This window comes from Clinocottus analis, unplaced genomic scaffold, assembly GCF_023055335.1.
Source record: "Clinocottus analis isolate CAN_PGR_092001 unplaced genomic scaffold, fCliAna1.0.p SCAF_22, whole genome shotgun sequence".
Taxonomy (NCBI): Eukaryota; Metazoa; Chordata; class Actinopteri; order Perciformes; family Cottidae; genus Clinocottus; species Clinocottus analis.
In genome coordinates this window covers 5130001-5152586 of record NW_027175954.1, presented here as the reverse complement: position 1 = coordinate 5152586, position 22586 = coordinate 5130001, and the positions used below count along the sequence as shown (strand labels likewise).

General features: G+C 38.9%; 2 protein-coding genes across 3 annotated transcripts in view; one reads left to right on the top strand and one right to left on the bottom strand.

Annotated features, from left to right (window-relative positions):
• Positions 1–1844: 1844 nt before the first annotated feature.
• pkd2 (polycystic kidney disease 2) lies at positions 1845–10668 on the top strand. 2 transcript variants are annotated; one of them, XM_068589272.1, is made up of 15 exons: positions 1845–2781; positions 3214–3327; positions 4727–4860; positions 5590–5840; positions 5971–6195; positions 6832–7060; positions 7149–7319; positions 7421–7602; positions 7690–7810; positions 7917–8015; positions 8135–8256; positions 8356–8473; positions 8598–8758; positions 9101–9248; positions 9769–10668. In XM_068589272.1, exons 1-15 carry the CDS (start codon positions 2358–2360, stop codon positions 9976–9978), a joined length of 2709 nt encoding a protein of 902 aa, XP_068445373.1. In that variant the 5' UTR covers positions 1845–2357; the 3' UTR covers positions 9979–10668. The 2 variants fall into 2 exon arrangements, with proteins under 2 accessions (XP_068445373.1, XP_068445372.1); XM_068589271.1 differs by having other exon boundaries at positions 8595–8758.
• A 2018-nt stretch (positions 10669–12686) lies between these two features.
• The window catches only part of abcg2d (ATP binding cassette subfamily G member 2 (JR blood group)), a 10119-nt gene continuing 219 nt past the window's right edge, over positions 12687–22586 (bottom strand). The window contains exons 2-15 of the mRNA XM_068589065.1: positions 21599–21658; positions 21385–21499; positions 20750–20902; positions 20513–20670; positions 19953–20104; positions 19768–19869; positions 18452–18702; positions 16484–16566; positions 15086–15175; positions 14419–14540; positions 13583–13737; positions 13348–13437; positions 13069–13169; positions 12687–12834 (exon numbers count right to left, since the gene is read on the bottom strand). Coding sequence (XP_068445166.1) covers positions 12687–12834; positions 13069–13169; positions 13348–13437; positions 13583–13737; positions 14419–14540; positions 15086–15175; positions 16484–16566; positions 18452–18702; positions 19768–19869; positions 19953–20104; positions 20513–20670; positions 20750–20902; positions 21385–21499; positions 21599–21658 — 1780 coding nt within the window. The remainder of the gene's footprint in view (positions 12835–13068; positions 13170–13347; positions 13438–13582; positions 13738–14418; positions 14541–15085; positions 15176–16483; positions 16567–18451; positions 18703–19767; positions 19870–19952; positions 20105–20512; positions 20671–20749; positions 20903–21384; positions 21500–21598; positions 21659–22586) is intronic.

Here is a 22586-nt window from a genome sequence, read left to right as displayed (position 1 = left end):
TCTACTAATGCTGTCCCAAAAATATTTGACTTCACTGTAGTATATTGAACAACACACTGTTTTTTCTTCTGTTTTTCCCCTGTTATTTATGACTTCGCTACTATTCTCCATCATTTTCTCCATCATACTTTCATGTAATCTGCAATTTGTTAACTGTCGGTTTATGTTTTATGAATTGACTGTTGTGAGAGTATGCATGCTCAGGCAACCTACATAAACAAAATATACAAAAGGTATATATATATATATATATATATATATATATATATATATATATATATATATATATATATATATTCCTTTTATTTCAGACTCATGGGTACATATAACACATGTAAATCAACAAGAGAAAAGACACAAAACCCACTAAGACCACACAAGGAAGTATACATATACATACATTGGCCAATATACTTTGCATTTTCTTTGTTGTTTAATGTTCTTAAATGTAATATGTTCTGCTCTGCTATTTTATTGTATTGTATATATTTAGCATTTTTCATACTTCATATGTGTATGTTTGTTTACTCTGTAACTTTGCTTGCTGTTTCTACATAGAAATTTCCCCCTGGGGATGAATAAAGTATCTATCTATCGATCTATCTATCTATCTATCTATCTATCTATCTATCTATCTATCTATCTATCTATCTATCTATCTATCTATCTATCTATCTATCTATCTATCTATCTATCTATCTATCTATCTATCTGTCTGTCTATGTATCTGTCTGTCTGTCTGTCTGTCTGTCTATTTATCTGTCTGTCTGTCTGTCATCTTGTTTGCTATGCAAACAACTGCTTTAGTGCAAATTGGCATACATGCAACAATGGGATTATTCCTGATGTTTTCAATAGTTTGTCACTAGTGTGGGCCCAGTTGTTGCAAGTCTGGATATTGAGCACCACCTAGTGGTCAAAGCTTTGCGTTTTAAACTTTTGTTAATGTTATAATCTAAAGCAGAGGGAACTAACTATTTATTCGACATCATTTTAGAAACAAAGTTAAAGCAAAAGTATTCCTAGAATATTAATTGAAATAAAGATATAGCATATGTAAAATATACCACACTGACACAGTTTCTGTATTTTACTGCTCTGATGAAACGGAAATATGGTGGGGTGGGGATAGAGGTATGAGTATGTATAACTCAGCAAGTAATTGTGTTTTTAATGCAAACAATTAAACAAGGCGTGGATGCTGTATTAGAAAATAAAACAATCTTAACAATCCCACACATTGTTGTGTGATTATTGGATAAATAAAGTAGATTTCGTTCCATCTATCTAATTGGAAAAATTTGACATTTGTTGTGAGGAAAAATACACAACTTCAAGCTATCCTCGTGAAGTTTTATTCTCACAATAGCTGTAACAACATTACAATCATTTGCAAAACCTTCATTGCGTGTAGTGTCCTAAGACCCCTTTTGGGTTTTGTTTTAGATGGAGTCAGGCTCCTATGCGTTGTTGTCATGGCAACCGCAGAGGCAAAACACATAGGTTACGTAACGTCTATATTCATCTAACTACGACTGTTTTTAACTTCTTCTCTTTTTAAAAAAAAAAAGTAAATGCAAGACTTATTGGTCGTGACAAAGTGTTCAGGAGGCGTTAAAAAAAGTTTTTCAAAGAAAGAAAAAAAAACTTTGGGGGAACAGAATTACTGATTAATAAGATTCAACAAAAACAAGCAAAACTAAAAAGAACAAGTAAAGATGTGAATTCAAACCCGTTAATCTAAATGCACTTCATATAAATTAGCCCAAAGCATGTATGCGAAAAGAAAACTGTTTCCCATCCTTTACTGCGACGCCATGACTTCTGATCTGAGTCCCGGACAAACGAGAAAGAAAGATACAGTTTGAGAACAAGATGGCTGTCCCTGGGCAGGAAAAGTGCCTTTCTTCTTCCACATGAAAACGGCATTTTAATGCGACCATCGGCGTCATGTAAATAACTCATTAGGCCATATCGTGGAATAGCTCAGGAGGGAACAACTTTAACCGCTTTAAAGGCATCGCTGTCTAACGGATGACATCGTTTTTTGAGACGGAATTGAACATCGGAAAGTTTTCTTTCGGGTTGTCGAGAGTGGACATTATTATCTTACTACACGTTGGCTGTTAGCAGCATATTTAGCTAAATGTCTCGGTTGGGACTTTTACAAACTTTTTTGGGAGTTATTTGTCTAAACTTTCTCAATCTGTCTGCTTGTGTTTTTTTATTAGACGTTTAACGTTGAGTACCTCTGAAGCGACTGCCCGACAATGTCCCAGCCGTAAAAAAAATTATCTGAAGTTTTTCCAGTTTTTGCATAACGGTTAACTCTTTTTTTTTATTATTATAACTGGACCATGAGTTCATCCCGAGTCAGACCGCAGCTGCCGCCGCAGAGCCAGACTTCCCGGTCGCCGCCCAGACTCGACTCGGGCGAGGGGATAGAGATGGAGAACATCCAGCACCAGGACCTGGGTCTCGGAGGAGTCGCGGGCACCCCGTCCCCTCCGTCCAGACAAGCGTGGAGCCGGGACAACCCGGGCTTTGAGGCCGAGGAGGAGATTATGGAAGCCGACTGGCCTCCGGCGAGCCCCGGGAGGAGGTCGGTGTCCACGGCGTCCAGCAGCAGCTGCAGCAGCGGCCTGGGCAGCTACACCGGCGCGGGCAGCAGCCCCCAGATCCCCCGAGGAGGACTCTACCCGACCCCGACTGTGGACGCCCGGCATCAGGACAGGCACGACCACCGCAGCTGTATGAAGCAGATACTCCAAAGGATCAGAAGTTAGTCACTCATACTTTATGCTTTGTAAAGGGAATAGTGTTTATCATGATTGATAAAAACCAATAATCCAATGCAGCCGTCAAACCAAAGGAGTTGATGTGAAACACACAGTATCGTGACCAGAATAACTTAGGTCAAGCGAAATTCCAGTAATGTAAGATAACAAAAAAAAGTATAAATATACAATGTAAGTACAATCAAGTGAGAACAAACATATGATATGTCATCAAAGTGTCCCTCAAGAAGATCCTTTTTTCTTTTGAATTCTGAGTGTAGCATGCACTTCTGCTCTCTCAAGCTCCATAGCTAAGTCTATAGCAGAAAATACTGTCCGTTTTACATCAATATGTATGTAATCATGACACCCGATACACACACAGTACAATTCATGCTAATATCTTGTTGAATCTGTTTTTTTTTCCCCTTTGCAGTTCTGTGGGGCACAGAGCTGATGGAGGACAGTGACAGCAGTCGAGAGAGGTACCTCAGGAACGTGCTGAGGGAGATGATTACATATATCACGTTCCTCATCACTATTTGTATCTGTGAGTAACCACTTAAAAAGCCTGTCAAATGATGTGAGGTTTATGAACACGATTGGTCAGCATGTCCTTTCGAACAGTCGTTGGTAAAATACACCTGACAGGAATATAGTTTCTGCCAGACATTTTAATACTTAACTGATGTTTAGGGGTTCTTGACTAGTGAGTAACCAAAATAGGGGAGACTTTTTTGCACCGTTTTATTATACACATAGCCCACCTTTCAGTCTGAAACTGTGTACCAATTCCCGTCTCCATACTTGTTTTTATGTGTACTTGGTAGTGTGTTCACGCTGGTAATATTGCAAAAGTGGTCATTCTCAAAGAATTTGTAAAATGCATATTAAAGCAACTTGAATTTTGAAGTGGCAAAACAGTTTAGTAAATTGTTCATGGTGACGCAACAGCTCCGGGAAGATCTCATGTAACAAAAAACAAAATTGTAACCAGTATTTCACTTTGCACCCATTACATACTTTCCTGTTTGAGACAGCATAATGTATTGTATGCTAACTGAAAAAATATGGTAAAACAATTAATAACATACAGTATACACACACTGGGCATTAGGTCATGTGATGTAAACATTGCTTCAGATGGTCACATTGTTCAAGGATCATGCCCCAAATATGTGGAACATTTTGGTGATATATATATATATATATATATATATATATATATATATATATATATATATATATATATATATATATACATACACACAGTAAATTATAAAGTAGTGCTCTAAAAGTTAGTCCAGGACTGACAGTTGATCCAAGTGAGTCGGAGTAAGCACTTTAAAATAAGCCGACATAGGCACCTTTCCTGGAGCCGAAAAGTTATTTTCCATGCTCCCAGTGTCTGCTTAATGGTTTTGGCAGCTGAAAAACAGAACCCCGACACTCGTCAGGAAGCTTGGATTTCAACAACAGCATAAATTTGATGGGCGCATTTTGGGATGGTAAAAAAGTTAATGGAAATCCCAAAACGTGTGGTAACGTTGCTCTACCTTTTTTTTTTTTTTTTTTGCGATGAAAAATGCCAAACCATGGTTAGGGTGGATCAGGAAATGATTTTCTGGCAGACTAAATTAAGGCACATGCTGCCAAGCAGACCTTGACTATTAAACATAGTTTCCAGAGCTGCTCCCTGACGTCTACTGAATGCTACAAGGAATAGCAATGCATAGGTGAAACAAAATGAAGCCTGACCTCATGTTCTTTAATACTTTGCATTGTCATACCAGATGTAAATTGCACATTGATATACACAGAAAGCATTCCCTCTCTCTTAAGTCTTCTCTTTGTCATTCTGCAATGTGACAAGGGCTTGTCATGTAGCTTGTGCTAATAGGAATATTACTTTTACTAATGGTTATGTTATATTGTGATTCGCTCTGCAGTGACCTATGGGATGGTGAGTGCCAATATGTACTACTATACCAAAGTCATGTCTCAGCTGTTTTTGGATACACCACTGTCTGCCGGAGACCCTTCCTCTTTCAGAAGCCTCTCAACCATGGAGGATTTCTGGAAGGTAAAATGCAAAATTCATCACTGTTTTGGAACTGAAATTACTTCTATTTCAGATTTCCTTTTTGTCATTGTGTTACATCTTGAGAATAGAAACCTCTGCACATCGAGGTCGGAAGGTCGGATGCAATTATTTAAAACAGCAATTAGACGTTTTAGAAAATACACATAGTTGCTTTCTTGCTGCGAGTTGGATGAGAATTTGGACGAGCTGAAAAAGCTGAAATTAACATAGAGATTGGAAACGACAAGCTGTTTCCCCTGATTTCAGTTCATGTTAAGAAAGTGAATCAGTGAATTTCCCAAAAATTCTAAATACTTCTTCAATTTAAAAAAAGTTGTATTCTTCAGAACTTTATCAGAGCATAATGTAAAATAACCCCATCAAATAGAGCAAATTTGTGCTTTTTAATGTGAGCAGACATGTAGGTCAGACAGAAAAATCATATCAGAAGTAAAACAAGTGAAGGAAATATTGCTCAAACTTTGGAAACAAGTGCAACATTTAACCCTCAAACACATTAGTAAAGTCTGTCTGTAGTCATATTATAGCAAAATCATTGTGCATATTGTGTATACATGAAAAATCAACAACTGTAAACTGTCAGAAGCTGAGATATGTACAATAGACATTTGTTTCTGTATTTTTGAATAATAAACTTCACAATGTGTACTGTAGAAAGGTTGATGGTGCCATACATCTGTGTTTTGATTCTGACTGTTCCACTTACAGTTCACAGAGGGACCTTTCCTCAACGGCATGTACTGGGAGGTGTGGTACAACAACAAGAGCCTACCAGAGAATCAGAGTCTCATCTACTATGAGAACCTTCTCCTCGGGGTGCCGCGGCTCCGGCAGGTCAAAGTCCGAAACGAGTCCTGCTCCGTCCACGAAGATCTGCGAGACGAGGTTATGGACTGCTACAACATGTACACCCCAACCAACGAGGACACGACCTCCTTTGGCCCCAAGAATGGAAGCGCGTAAGTCCATGTATTTGATTTGATATCGTTTAATTATATTATATTATGAGTTTTAAAAGGAGGCTGGATCTATATCAAATGTATTACATTAACAAATCATCCTACACCCTTTTCTTCGGTTGTTTCTCAGATGGGTGTATATGGCAGAGAGGGACATGAACGGAAGTGGTTATGTGGGCCAGATATCTAAATATGGAGGTGGAGGATACTACCAAGACCTGTCTCGAACTAAAGAGGAGTCAGCAACCCAATTGCAGTTTCTCAAAGATCATCTGTGGTTGGACAGAGGCACCAGAGCGGTGTTCCTCGACTTCTCTGTCTACAATGGGAACATCAACCTTTTCTGTATTGCTAGGTAAGGCTCTTTAATACCATATCTATTTACAATGTTATCTCTAGGTTTGAGATGCATTGCTCTAATATGGAATACAAAGAACACACAGTACAATAATGAAAGAACAACAGCAACTGGTAGTTATGAAATTGTTTCATCAGATGCAAAACATTCTTCAAAAAGTCTTAATTTTACATCTAACATTTGGTTTATCCAATGTTGAAACAGAAAAAAAGATAAAAGGTTACGTCTTGTGGGGAAAAAAAGTGTGCTTGATGCAGAAGATTGACAATTAAAACATTTGAAATAATTGAACAACTCATCGTGAGTATCTTCCTAGCTCTTTGTTACACATAAATCGGTTGTTATATTTTGATTTCTTCTACGATTAATTTTAGGGAAAAAGTCAAAATCAAAAAATGCACATGACAATTTCCCGGAGTTGTTGTCCTCACATTGTTTCTCCTGTCCGAAAAACCTTTCCAAATCCAAAGATAATTAATTTAAGAGAATATGAAACACAGAAAATGAATCAAGCATTTGTGAATGTTTGCTATTTCTATCAGTAGACAATTATTCAATCAACGTCTATTTCATTTTATTGACAATATTGATTTAGATACCTGTGATTCATTTTTTAATTCATGCATTTGTCAGGTTGTTGGTGGAGTTTCCTGCTACTGGCGGGGTGGTGACCTCCTGGCAGTTCCAAACAGTGCGTCTGATACGATATGTTTCCAGCTGGGACTACTTTGTGGGTCTGTGTGAGGTGGCATTCTGTCTCTTCATCCTCTACTACATGGTGGAGGAAGTGCTGGAGATCCGCATCCACCGCTTGCATTATTTCAAGAGCCTGTGGAACTGCCTGGATGTTCTCATTGTCGTGGTGCGTATCATCGTTATTCAAGTCATTTGATAATCATTTTAACAAGACTGACTGAGTTTATTCTGTTCTCTGTCTGCTCCTTCTTCAGTTGAGTGTCGTCGCCATCATTATGAACATAACCAGAACCGCCATGGTTGGCAACTGTCTGAAAGGCCTGTTGGAGAACCACACTGCTCACCCGAGTTTTGAGCCTTTGGCCAACTTGCAGATCCAGTTCAACAACATGGCTGCAGTCATTGTCTTTTTTTCTTGGATCAAGGTACAAATCTTTCCCTTTTGGTTCATAATCAGTCCTAAACCAGCAGTGTGGAAGAACCTAAATAGTGTCCCAGTGGTTCATCATTTCTCACATTCTTGCAGCTTTTTAAGTTCATCAACTTCAATAAGACCATGAGCCAGCTGTCCGGCACCATGTCTCGCTGTGCTAAGGACCTCGTGGGTTTTGCCATCATGTTCTTCATCATCTTCCTTGCGTATGCTCAACTAGCCTACCTGGTGTTTGGGACCCAAGTCAACGATTTCAGCACTTTCCAAGCCAGCATGTATGTAGTTCATTGTTAACGCCACACATGTCCAAAACCATCTCAAACCACTGTCGTTTTCCTAAAAAGTTGTTTCTGGTTGTGTAGATTTACCCAGTTCCGTATCATTCTGGGAGACTTTGAGTTCTCAGAAATAGAGGAAGCAAATCCTGTGCTTGGACCCATCTACTATACAACCTTTGTCTTCTTCATTTTCTTTATTCTCATGGTGAGTAGCGTGTAGATACCTGCTGTGTTGGAGTATGTTCATGTTGTTTACATGCACGCCCCCCCTCCCTAACACAAGAGCACATGTTCTCATCCTTTCTGTATAGAACATGTTCCTGGCCATCATTAATGACACATACTCTGAGGTGAAGGCCGACATGTCCCAGCAGAGGTCTGAGATGGAAATGACTGATCTCCTTAAAAAGGTATTGAACTTAATGCCTCATTCTTTTTGGGGAGGCAGATTAAGTCTGTTAAATCAACAGTAGCAGGAATGAAATAACTGTTCTCGAGGGAAGTAAGTTTCAGCATTCTTCTCTCTCAGGGCTGTAACAAAGCTTTGATGAAGTTGAGACTCAAGAAGACGGCAGTAGACGACATCTCAGACAGTTTGCGACAGGCCGGGGGAAAACTAAACATTAATGAACTCCGCCAGGATCTTAAAGGGTGAAGAAAACTTCAAATAACACTAAAAGCTATGGACTATTATGATCTGATTTCAATTCTACATGTCCTGAGATTGTTTTGATTGTTTTCTTTCCTCAGAAAGGGCCACACGGACGCAGAGATTCAGGCAATCTTTGCCAAGTATGATCACGATGGCGACCAGGAGCTGACAGAGCATGAACACCAGCAGATGAGAGACGACCTGGAGAAAGAGAGAGTGAGTGGTGACGCCGGCAGCAACGCGTGGAGAAAACGCAACACACCTGCATGTATGTGGTATTTTACGCTGAGCTAAAACAACACTGCAGATGTTCAGTGTGTCTCTGCTCGCTTGCCAGGAGGACTTGGATCTGGAACGCAATTCGCTGACTCGACCCAGCAGCGGGCGGAGCTTTCCTCGTACACAGGAGGACTCGGAGGAAGACGATGATGAGGACAGCGGCCACAGCTCTCGCCGCCGCGGCAGCAGCTCAGGGGGTGTCTCCTATGAAGAGTTTCAAGTGTATGGAGCTTTTATTATTATATTATTATAACTTACATGCATAGTGTCAGTTTGAAAACACATGGGTTTATCTTCAAGGCCCTAATGATAATAGGTTTATTTTGAACCAATATTCATATTCAAGTTTAAAAAGTCTGATAATAATATACCAGTCAATAATCTTTTGTTTCATTTTTAAACATGAACACATTTTAAGGACTCCTACTGAGCAGGAAATGTTACAGACGCTACTTTACAAATATAAACTTGTCAAACTATGCAATGATACATGATTATGACTGTAGTACGACACATTTAATGAGTAATGAAAATAAAGGGAACCTACATCTCTCTGTTTCTCAGGCTAGTGAGACGTGTGGACAGAATGGAGCACTCAATCGGCAGCATAGTGTCCAAAATAGATGCTGTGATCGTGAAGTTGGAAACTATGGAGAGAGCTGTACTCAAAAGGAGAGACGTGCTGGGCAGACTGCTGGACGGAGTCATGGAGGTGAGATGCTGTGGAGACACAGTCAGAGTGAATTTTTGATTCGTACACATAAGGTGGCCAGAAATAGGACTCTAAATACATGCATTTTGTTACTCCATACCTGCTGGATCTATTAATGGGCAACTGATTACTAGTTTGCAATATCAACTTAAAAGGTGATGTCTACGGTTTGTTTACAGCTTGTTTCTGCTTCCCCCTAGTGGCCAAATAAATATGTTAAGTAACTGGGTCACAGAAGCCTTTTTGCAATGACCTGACTTCTTAAATGCATTATAGTTTCTGCAATTGAAGAAAATGCAAACCTGATTTCCTAACCTAGATTACTTCTGGAAGAAGCAGATTTCGTCGTAAATCTGACATCATTCATGCAATTAACATAAATAAGCCCTGTTCCATAATGAATTATGCGGATCTTCAGTAATCAGGTCACAACAATGCACCGTGTCAGATAAGTTCCGTGACCTGGTTTCTTATGTGCATGTCAACAAGCCGTGCAACTTAATCTGTTGTTGCCTGTCAGGATGAGCGTCTGGGACGGGACACGGACGTCCACAGTGAGCTGATGGAGCGGCTTGTGAGGGAGGAACTGGAGCGCTGCGAGTCTGACGACGTGGTGTCACAGGTCAGCCACCCACAGCCGGCCACCCCTGTCGGCCCCCGGCCCCGTCCGTCCTCTTCCCTGTCCACCGACGGCCCCGACATGAGCACGAACGGGAGCAGTCATGTGTGACGACTGTGCCCGGTGAGGAAAACTCTGTACTGGAAATATCCCTGCAGCAGTACAAGTAACCAAGATAATATTTTATAAGGGAATTACAAAGGAGGTGGCAAAATCAAACGCACTTCACCTCCAATACATAATTGCACTGAAAGTGAGTGAGGTTCTCCTGTGATACATCTAAATGTATTCACTAAAGCTATTATCAAGTATTACTTTAACAGGATGATGAAAGGAAACGTTAAAATGTGGAAAGAGGTTGAAGAATAACAACGGATTTATGTGTGACATCACAGTATACAGTATTGAATATAATACACCAGCCTGCAACCATACTTGTGTGAATACACAGCATAGGATTTTAGTATTCAATGAGAAATATGCTCACCTGCTTTTGATTACTGTATCCACACATTTACACAAATACCAAAAATGCGTTTCTGTTAACTTTGCTGATTATTTTTTTTCATAATTTTAATACACAGTAGGTTCAAGTGTGGCACATTTTGTCATATTTACTTATCCTCTGTACATCAATTAAGCTTCAAATTAAATAGCTTATCATTTTATGATACATATTGTAACTTAAAACAAACTTCGATTTGGAGTGCATCTAGTGTTCATGGGAAACCCATGCATTTTACTATTTTTTTTGTCTGTGCCTTACATTTTTTACAATCTATTTCTTTTTAATCTGTTATGCCAAATAAAGTGTTAGTAAAATATATATGTTTGTTTTATTTGTTGCGCTTTCTCTGGCTTAGATTATGATAAATGTTAAGTGACAAAAAAACAAACATAATTGTGACTCCTTAACCAACTTTTATAAAACATGATCTTCCCTTTTAAACATTATTTATACCACTTGCATTACATATTAGGGATCAGGTACTTATAAAAGATAACATTACATTATAGTAATGCCAAATCAGTATTGTTCTTTGATTTTCTTCAGGGTACATCTGCTGTTAATTAAATGGAAAAGCTTATGCCCCAAAATACCGAGAACTAAGTAATGCAACAATTAAAATATGACTGCAAATGTACACCAGATAATTCTATTAAAAATGTCACCTGGTGATGTACAAATAATGTACTTGAAGTATTCAGTATAATTTTTGTCATGGATAATTCCCAAATAATCTGAAACTAATTATAAAAGAAATGCAGACCCCATTTTTGCTGCATTGAGTTCACATTTGTGCACTCACTTAAATACTTCAGGTTACAGTCACAGTTAATTGGAGTCAACTGATATGAATTGTACGAATAAACACTGTAACAATACTAAAACATATAAAACTCTCTGTAAAACCTCCTTGGAAATTATTAGAAAATTCATTTTCAAAAAGCCGTATCATAATATAAATGGGTGGTATTTTGTATCATAGCTGATTATTTAAAAAAAACAAAACAAAGCTCAGATCTGTTTTACCTAAATCTCACCAGCATTTCCACATCCCCCCCAACAGAGGAAACAACCACCTCGGCCATGCTGACACAAATATTCCTGGCAGCTACAAAGTACTCCCCTGCTCCGACTTTGGATACTCAGACCATATTTCCCTGCTTCTCCTGCCCACCTACTCCCCAGCTGATTAAACAAACCAAACCATCCGGAAAAAAAACAGTTTAATTGTTGACAGAAGCTACAGAATGTACAGACTGGCACATGTCCAGGGAACCTTCAGGAGAGCAACATCAATCTTAAGGAATATACGTCCACACTGACATCATATATCAGCAAGTGTGTTGATGACTTGGCGATTACAAAAACACAAAGACAATAAAATCAGTCCCCAACCAGAAAGGAAACACTACCCAGATGACAGGTGACAATGAAACATGAAAGTAGTGCAAAAGCACAAAAGCAGTAGCACCCTGTGTGTGAGGTCACACAGATAACTCAACACCTTTAAAGCTCGCTTTGATCTCCTCAACAGAGAGTCAAGGACCGGCCTCTGTGGACAGTGGATGTGAGGAAAAACCCTGATGGGAGTCACTCTAAGTAAAACAGTTTGGCCTGATAACATCCTTGGTTGTGTACTAAAAGGCAACCAGCTGAGACCATCACTGACACATCCAGCTTATCACTGTCACAGGAGAGTGTTCCCACTTGCTTCAAGAGACCCACCATCGTCACAGCCAGCCAGGACGCTCACCGGTTTTGCATACAGAACCAGCAGATCCACAGAGGATACCGTGTCCACTGCATCTTGAAAATAATGACGTCTACATCAGGAAGATGTTTGTTGATTTCAGCTCAGCATTCAAGACAATCTGATGTGAAAGTGATTGGTGAGTTAGTCAAAAGGCTTTCTGCCAGAAAGCCTTTTTTCATATCCACGTAGCCGTCAATGAGTGAATATCTCTTATGCATCAAAAAACGTACATACATTGAACCTAAGAATATACACAAGACATAATAATACATGAAATGTTGAGACACATTGTTTTAACTAAAGAAGACAACGCTGATGTTTGCATTCAGGTTGGTCCTTTAGCCGTACTGAATATCACGTTACATCAATGAAAACCATAAAGTTTCTGGGGAAACTTGCTTATTCACGTTGAGTTAGACGAGAGGACCAATACTCTGATGTCTATATACGAGAGCAAAAAAGCAAATAATGGTGTTCTAATCATTTCACAGGTTAAGTTATTGCAGCTATTGGCTTGGTTCATTGAAGACAAAAGGTAAAAAATTCATAGTCAAACATTTAAGTAAATTTCCTGATGTAGCGGAGTTTTATATAGCCGATGATGAGGAATATGAACATCATAACGATCAGAGCCACTGTATTCTCCCACATTGCCCAGGTGGTGTGGTCTTTTCCCATGTGGTCCAGATACTCCTCTCCTGTACATCTGTAAAAATAATACCAACTTATCACTTGCACGTAGAAATGTATAACGTATGCAAAATATAAATGTTTAAGCAGATTTCAGAAATATTTCTTAACTGGAATAATGGGCATGATTGTAAAAATGTCCACTTTTAACATGAAACATTGTGGATGAGCTAGCTTCTAATTTGCCCCTTTGTAGTATAAACCAGTAAAATAAAACCAGATCATTTACAAAGCATGCAGGTCTACTCACATCCGGCTGATGCTGTTTGTCCCCACATGGGACCTGTTGGTGTTTCGGATCACAGCCTCGTCACAAAACTTCAAATCCGACAACTCATTAATCTCCAAAGCCTAAACATAGGGAACGTGATCAATACAATGATCAGCAGGTCATAGTCAATATATCAGATTAGACGCTTCACTGAGACGGCATGCTGATCTGTGTTGATCAATGGAGGAATGAGGTCAGAAAACTATAAACATTTAGTTCTCACTATAGTTTTATCGCAGACTTTTAATTGTGACTTACTGAAAAGCCGTAGCGAGGAATGCTCAAGTATCCCAACCAAGACAGCCAGTTAGGCATGTTAGGTAAGTTCACCAGCAGACCTGAGAAGATCTAAAAACACAACACAAACTCAAGCTTTTTTTTTTTCTCAGCTGACATTTCAACCTCACAAATGGAAAAGCTAAAAACAGTAATTGTAAATGAGGCCCAATTTTGTGTGCATATCTGAGTTTTTCTGTGCGGCTGCGTCTTTCACCATCATGAAGATAAAGATGATGGTGAGGAAGAGGTTGGCGATACCCGTGCTCGTCTGGTCAGCTGAGATGGCCACGACCAGGGCCAAGGCTGTGTTGTTCACCAGGGTCACGGTCAGCACGAAAAAGAAAAAGGCTTCAGCTGTGGATTTGAGGCCTGAGTGGACAGGGACACACACACACGGACACACGCACACGCACACACGCACACGCATACACACACACACACACACACACACACACACACACACACACACACACACACACGCAGAGTTAATGGTGTCTTTTTGCTAGACTTTCCTGGAAAAAGTTTATGCTCGTTTATGACGATGCTCAAGGACCTCACATTTTTTATTGAATATTTTTTCCCCTTTCTGGCTGCTGTCTTTTATGGAGCCGGGAGTGGCCGCAAATGATCAACAACTGCCTCAGTTGCAAAAGGCATTTCCTGCAATTGGCTGCGCAACAAACCAACCCTTACCGGCCTTATTACATTTTAGCTTTTGTCGAGGCTCAAAAATGTACATCCATATTAAAATCAAATTTTGAACTGCAGCATCTGCAGCTTAATTTCTTGCCTTATATGTTACAATCCACAAACGTGAGGCATGATACGAAATGAATAAATCTCTGTTTTTGTTACCTTTGTCGCAATCTTGGCTGAAAAGGAGCCGGGAGTGACAACTGAGTGAAATTCAACTGATCTTTGTTTGGGAGATGTGCACTCTGCTGAGAGCACTTCTCTTAATTATAGACAGAAATTCTGAGCCATCTGCATTCAAATTCATGGTCAATCTGCTTCCACACATTAATTAGTTAATGCACCTGTCAATCTTACCAATCATGAAGTAGGCAATACAGCAGAAGATAACAGAGGTGATGATGCGCAGCATTATGCTAGACAGGATCTGAGAGAGGAAGTAGACAGACACTCTGTAGTAGCCACTGATGTACTCATGCCTGTCACAAGAAAACAGAAATCAAATTATAGCTCTATCCACTTATTCTAAATGTATTTTGAATTATCCACATAGATGACTTCCTGGCAGATTACATAGTAGTGGATTTTGAAAGGCTGATGTTATATCTATACTTTGGAGCTAACAGACGATCAATCTGTCCGATACCCCGGCCGTGGATTACACCGTTGGAATATGTTCTATTTATTTACAATTACAGATGTTCTGGTATGTGGTTTATGACTGGCCAGGGTTACTTCTGTTGCACGTCCCGCAGCATTTTAAAATGCCACTTTAATATTTGCATATTTTCCTGGGGAAAGGAGGATCATAAAGGGTGCAATTTAATTTCATGAATGGGTAAATGGCTGTTCCCGTGGATGGCAAAGGTTTAGCCCACATGTCCTAACCCTAACGCCAGAATAATACTTTGAAGGTTTATTCATGGAGTGGAAAACAAATATATCTCAAACTATCGAAATAATAAATATCTAATACATAATCTAAGGTCTGCCTGAGTGACCCCGCTCCCTCGACCTGTATTACATGAACAGCTTCCTATCGACGATGAAGAGGTCAGCTGCAGATATGGTGCTGAAACACATGTTGACTGTGATGAAGAAGAGGACGCCCAACCTGTTAGAACAGAAAAACAAATCAGAATCAGAACCATTTATTGCCTTGTATTTTTTCACATACAAGGAATTTGTCATGGCGGGTGGTGCATAATATTAAACACAATGCAAACCTGATCATTGAGTCTCGGAGGCATTATTGCAACATTTCCATATCATAGTCCACAAATATTAAAGGTACTGGTTCCAGATGTTCACAGTGAGAAAGAACCCACACATTATACATACATACATGTTAGAAATAATACAAAGCAAATAAAGGAAAGCAAAGAAGGGGATTAAGTTTTGTAAATAAGGACTGGTGTGTGCAGCCGAAGAACAGGGAACGGGGCCTATTTGAAGCTCCAGACCGGTTAACAAGCGATTCTGCTCCTTCAGTTGGGTGCAGTAACTTCCTGCTTGTAGTCCTAAATAAGTAAGTAAAATGAAAATAGTTTCTCTTGAGTTTAACTCTAATGAAACATGCTCTGTAAATTGAATAACTTTGCCTATTACACCGAGAAGAGTTGACTATAAAGGGAGAGTTGGCTCGAGATTATGGTATGAATGTGAATGTGCTCCACATATACATGCAGGGACTTAAAAGGGGACTGACTCCACTTTGGCCCAGCACCCAGAGAAAAGGAGGGAGGGCTGAATAACTTGAGACATTTAAGCCGTGTACACTGGTGTCTGCTATACTGCCTATGCATTGACCATGAAATATAATGACATTAGGTCCTTATATTTCACTGAACCATACACAGAAAAAAGAAAGAAAGCGGGAGACCATTGAGATTTCTAATGTGCTTTACGGAGTTTTTGAGTACCAGGTTGTGCCCAATAAAACATGGTAAGAGGATTATCTATACTGGAACTGCTCTACTTTTCACACTTCTTTATCAAAAGCAAGTGACTGACTTTAAAACAAATTAGACCAGTTGCAGTGAAGAAATACAGTTTTAAAATAATATAATTTTCCTGGGAGAGATGTATGCCAATGTGGGGGGATTGTGAGACCTTGTACTTGTGGAAAGTTTCTCTAAATTGTCTTCCATCAACCTTCAACAGTCTTGATCAACACATTGTGTTTGCTAGCTGACAGTTAAGTAAGTGATGTTTGGGCATATATGTATTATTTTATATTATAGAATGACTGAAGTCATGATTTCCAAGTTCCTCCTTGTAAAACACTAAAAGAAGTCTCTTAAAATGTTTTTATGCCTCAGAGAAGCCAATTTTAAGTGTGTTGGGTCGTAAAAGATACAGAATAAGGATGAAAACAAGAGGATTTCTGAGCACACGTGCAGTATTTCAGCTGGTTTCTCACCTGTTCTGTAGACCACTCTGATCGTCTTTGACCCCAAAGAAAATTATTCCAACAAAGAGGGCAAGGATAATGTTGACCACAATCTGCACAAAAACACCCCATAATTTTAATAGAATCATTGACAACAATCTCAAAAGTCCTGCTTTTAAATTACCAAACAGGGTCAAAACCCAAACAATGCAGAACACATTTACTGTTAGAAAAACGGTCTTGGCTTGTGGCCGTCATTCAGGGCTCCATAAAAGACTTTGCAAAGAAAAAGATCAATATGAAACAAAAGGATATATATATATATATATATATATATATATATATATATATATATATATATATATATATATATATATATATATATATATATATATATGTTCTTTAATACTAATGCTGTTTTATTGCTTTTTGTTAAGTGCTGTACGATGACTCGTATGAAGGTGTCATAGTAATGGAACAACAAAGCACTTGGAGATTGAGGCCATTGACTCGAAAGTTCCTTCTCATATCTTTCTTTGTAATCAGTGAAGGAATTCAGTCCTAAATTTGAATTGTGGACTGTCATTAATAAGATTTAAGCAGTATCTTCTTTGACAGAAAAGCCAATGATTCTGGGGCTTTGGGGTCAAGTGGACACCCTGCTCCTCCACACCGCTCTCTCCAGAACTGCTGGTGGGGGAGGATGATGTAAAGGAGTGAGAAAAGTGAAAGCGACACAAGTTTTAATCCTAACAATTTACAGATTATAATGGGACTAAGTGGTTCCCAGGGTGAAGGGATAAACTAATAAGGTTGAGCCTTTTTCACCTCATTCCCCGCAGCCCCTCATGTGAAAGCGGGGCAGTGAAGTGATAGCTCATGAAGGCATCATGTGATGGGTGCCCGACCAGAGCCAAGGGTCTTTGTCCAGATATGATATCAGTTCAGATCCTGACCCAAAGAGGCCAGAGTCGGGTCGCAACAGTCAGCAAAGCCGATTATTGCGCCCACGCCACCTAGAGCCTCTCTTGTAGGATTATTTTTGACTTATTTAGGGCCAATTAGCTGTTAATAATTCTTAAAGTGAGGAGACTTCTGACGGCATTTTGCCGCCATGGGGTGACTAATGAGAGCATTAAGTCTCAACCCCTCCAAAGGGCTGTCTATGATCTGTTGAAGATGATAACAGCACTGAGATTAGTTTTCTTCTTTGGAGTGTTTAAACAAAGTAAAAGGTATGGTGACACAACATCATGTTTAAACCTTTAACTGAAAACCAAAAACTGAGATGTTAATAAAAATATTCCTCCATCAAAGCTTATTTGATTCACTTGAGACATGATAGCAAAACGCAGGGGAGAGCTTTAGATAAATAAAAACAAGAAAATGAAGGGCTCTGTATAGTTTTTCTACTTCTTTTGGCGCATACATTATTAAACTCGTCATGTCATTGTTCAAACATTTTTCAGATGGAGGGTGTCCCACCAGAACAAATAAAGAGTAGAACAAACTTCACTTTTTAAGTCTTTTCTGTGAGAAAAATCATTTTCTACTAACGTTTTCCCAAAACGCTTTTTTGTGAAGAATGGTAAATGTAAAACTACAGCTAGCAGCCAGTGAGCTTAGCTGGAAAAAGGGTGAAACAGGCGAAACAGGCGACACAGGGTGAAACAGGGTGCAAGGGCTGAAACAGGGTGAAACAGGAAGAAACGGTGAAACAGGTGAAATGGGTGAAACAGGAAGAAACAGGGAGAAACAGTGAGAAACGGGAAAAAGCGAGCGTCGAAAAAAATCTTCCAACAGGAGTTGGGGCAAAAATAGAAAACTGCAAGCTGGAACTAATGCACGACAATTCATCCAGTTTGAGAGATGGTGTTATTTATTTAATATTTTTTAGGAAAATGTGTCTTTTTCAATATGAGTAAAACAACAGATGGCTCCAACTTCATGACTGATATTCTTATAATTGATGATGAGCTGAGTAATAGAGATGTATACCTGGGCCACAGACACCTCTGGGTTCAGAAAGTAGTTCTGGAAGGTTCTCCTAAGAACCCAACGTAGCTGGTGGAAGAAGGAGCTGTTGTAGGTCATGGTTTCGGATGTTGAATATGAAATGCACTTCTTCTCCTGGATGATGCGGTCCAGCTCAGCTGTCATGTCTCTGTAGTAGCTGCTGTTCTTGTACTCCTCCACCAGGTTCTCCCGGATGCCCTGCCTGGAACCAATGAGCTCCTCAAAGTCCAAATCTGGCCACACACAGGAGGAAAATGACAGATTTATGAACTGAAAACACACTTTTCTAGACACTAAAGATCCTATGAAGCATTGGCTGAAAAATTAATTAAAAAATCATGCCGTGGACCTTCATCGTAATGAATATTTACCGTATAAAAGGGTCTAATGATGTATGAGTGAAACATGTTGCTCTTCCACTTGCAAATAAACCAAAAATTAAAACACAGAGGTTTTTATTATCAGCAAAGTTTTACCATTCAAACATGATATAAGAACTTGGAGCATTCAAATCTAAAACTGGTTCATACATTTATCTCAAGCAGCTTGTACTGTTTTAACGCTCTATTTCCAAGATATTAAAGTCAATAGGGCGACTCCAGCTTATTAAAAATGCAGCAACCAGAGGCTGTACATAAACACAAATGTTTTTAAAGATATTATACTCCAGTCCTGACACGTCATTGGCTCAGAGTACAGTACAGTATCCCCTTCATAATGGTTCGATTATGACTCTCGGTCCATCACGACTGTGTCCACATTCAAAACCAGTCTCATAACATCCCTATTCTCCCTGGTCGATGGTGACATACTGTGTGTGTGTGTGTGTGTGTGAGTAGTTTTATTTATGTATACTCCTGTCTTCTTATATTTATGTTGATTATGCTGATATGTTCTCATGCTTATATTTGTTTATTTAGTCCTTAGATGTGAAGCACTTTGGGTTTATGTGTATACAATGTTTTTATTCCCTGTTTTGGCCTGAGGGCCTTTTATGTAAAACACTTACAATTAACGTTTTAAATGTGCTAAACAAATAAACTAACTTGACTCTTAATAACAAAAACACTCATCAAATATGATAAAATGGCATAAGAATGTTTTCCAAACTAGTAAATATAGGCCATTCAAAAGAAATAAAACACATATTAAAGTTAAAGTAAGGATGAGTAAAAAAAAGCCCTATTTCATCTTTTATTTAAAAAAAAAAAAAAAAGTATGTTTACAAATCTGTCCTATTACGTAGAGAGAATTTGTTGCTTATGTCATCTTCTTGATTCTTTTTTAAATGGTCTCACCTCCAGAGCCAAGATCTTTCTTCATGGTTGTGGTGTTGGAGTCTCCATTAATAACATCCAGAAAGAAGTCAGCCGGGTTGTTGTGGGGCTCACAGAAGTACCCTAAAACACATATCACAATGATTACTCTATAATATCAACATGCGATTGATCAGGAATAGCGTTAACAATTTCCACAAACCCACCTATGTTGGCGAAGTAGTCCAAAGCGTTTGTCGCTGGTCCATGATAAACCATTTTACCATTGTCCAACAGAGTCATAGAGTCAAACAATTTGTAGATGGAGTACCGGGGTTGGTGGATGGACATAATTACGGTTCTTCCATGATTGGCCATTCTGAAACGACACATAGTAACAAGATATATTATTATTAGTATATATTAATAGTAAATACAATAAAGATTTCTTCAAATTGCAAAAACACCACAACAAAAAACTCTTGCCTCCTTTTTAGTGTTTGTTTTATTCTCTGAAATGTATGTTTACAAATAGTATAATCCATGTTTTAATTTTTTTTAATGAATTCATGGTAATTTAAGTCACTAATAATTGCCACATCGCGGTGCATATTCTGTAGCTCTGTGACATTACCTTAGCCATTCTTTGTTTTATATCAAACATCATTTTATGAATACAACAGATGTGCCTTATATTCATTTGTTTTACTTATTGTGATTCGATCAAGCTATTTTTTTTTTTCTTGAAGAGTGTCTTCAAGATTTACTCTCTTCTCTTCTTTATTACCTTTTCAGCAACAGCAGGACAGAGTTAGCGGTGCCGGCATCCAGTCCTGAGGTCGGTTCATCCAGAAAGAGAATTGAGGGATCAGTAATCAGCTCCATGCCGATGCTTGTCCTCTTCCTCTCTCCTCCTGAGATCCCCCGCCTTAATGGTGAGCCCACCTGAAGAAAACACCCACATACGTCATAACTCTCACCTGATGCCTCAAATGAGAAGACGGGTAACTGTGTGAATATTTACCCTGGAGTCAGCCACCTTGATGAGACCCAGTTCTTTGATGAGGTGATTGACTCGCGCCTCCTTTTCACTCTGATGCACAGAGCTGGACAGCCGCAGAGCGGCGGAAAAACGCAGATTCTCCCTCACAGTCAGCGTGGCCATGACCACATCGTCCTATGAGAGGAGACAAGAGCTTGAGGTCAAAGGTCAGAGACAGGGACGATAATTTGTTTTGTCGTCTAAATTTCTAATTGATGATCTAACAGTGTTTAGAAACTAGCAAACTCTATATTTAAAGCTGCTATAATCATTGTTTTTATATCAATGAGGGCTCAATCACCCAACTGTGAAGTCCCCCCTCAACTTCATGGAGCTTTTTGGTGCCTTTGAGCTCATTGTTTGAGTTGTACAGCCCTTTACTGTTTAGTTTCAAGGCAGCTGTTTTCAGTGAAAACATACTGTACACTTCCTGCACAGCATCAAACAACAGACAGAGAAAGTTAGCAACAAGCTGTCAAACACAATGGACCACTTAGAAGCTGAAGATATTTGCCTCAGGAGTTAGTGAAGACCAAACTAGAGAGTGAACATCAGACTGGCCACAAAAGTAAATCTGTTTATGCAGGTTTTAAGTAAATAAAATAATTCAGATGTACCTGAACCACAAAGCCAGAGATCCACTTGAAGTTTGGAGGCTGTGGTGCTTTGTCAATGAGTACTTCTCCCGAGAGGCCTGAAGGATCCTTTCTAGAGGCCAGAATATCCAGCAATCTTTCAAGAAAAACACCCCAAAATCATACTTAATAAATACAAGAAGTGCAGGCGACTATTTTTAATATAATTTTTCTTGAAGATCAATGTGATTCTCACGAAGACTTTCCACTTCCAGTAGGTCCAAGAATAGCGTTGAGGCCAGGTCTCATAATCCCACTGCAAGACAATGACACACAACTCTCCGTAAACAATTGAACATGGATATATTAATTGAAAGGCAAAGATTACGGCATCCTAAAATGGTTTGCATTCATAACCCAAGATTTTCCACTTCACTCTTTAAGTTTTATGATAAAAATATTGTGAGTAGTTGAAAAAAAGAAAGTGATTTTTGGACGTGATGAAACACTTTAATCATTGCACTTTTTCAAAAATAAACTGTCCTCCCTGATCCCAAACAAAACAATATTCATGAAATTTCTTTTGCAGTTTTGAAAGATGTTAAGAACATGTTTTGAAGGCTGCACATATTTAAAAACGTAAAAAGCAAATTATTTGACTTCAGAGAATCAGTGATATAAAATGGAATGACTAGAATAAAACCCAGACAGTGGATCACGTGACAGTGTTTAATTCGTTTCCCTGGCAGACTGCTCTTTAGTGCACGAGAGAGATTATATGCAAGAAACCATGCTTAATATCATTTAATTAACCCTGAGGTGGGAAAAGGCCTAAAAACTTGTGTGAATGAGTCATTCTTCCATGGGAAACGTCAGTTGCATTTAATACCAATGTAAGAGTCTATTCACTATTTTACATTAGATTGAGACACAATGAGCTATATTGAATTCCAATGGAAAAAACCTTTTTGTTTACTGTCTCCTAAATTAAGAATGACTGCGATAGTAAACAATATTTTTTGTCTTGTTAGCTAAGAACTCATAATTAATCTCTTAATTATTAGAGAGAGCTGTTCAATGTGCCACAGAGCAAGCACCTACTGCTCTCTTTGAACATTTTGAGTCTTTTTGCAGCATTTTACTGTGTGAATGATAAAAAACAACAACTAAGAATTGTACTTAAAGACACAGATGCAACTGATAAAAGACAAAACAAAGAACAAAGGTGAAGAAAGAGGGTGCAC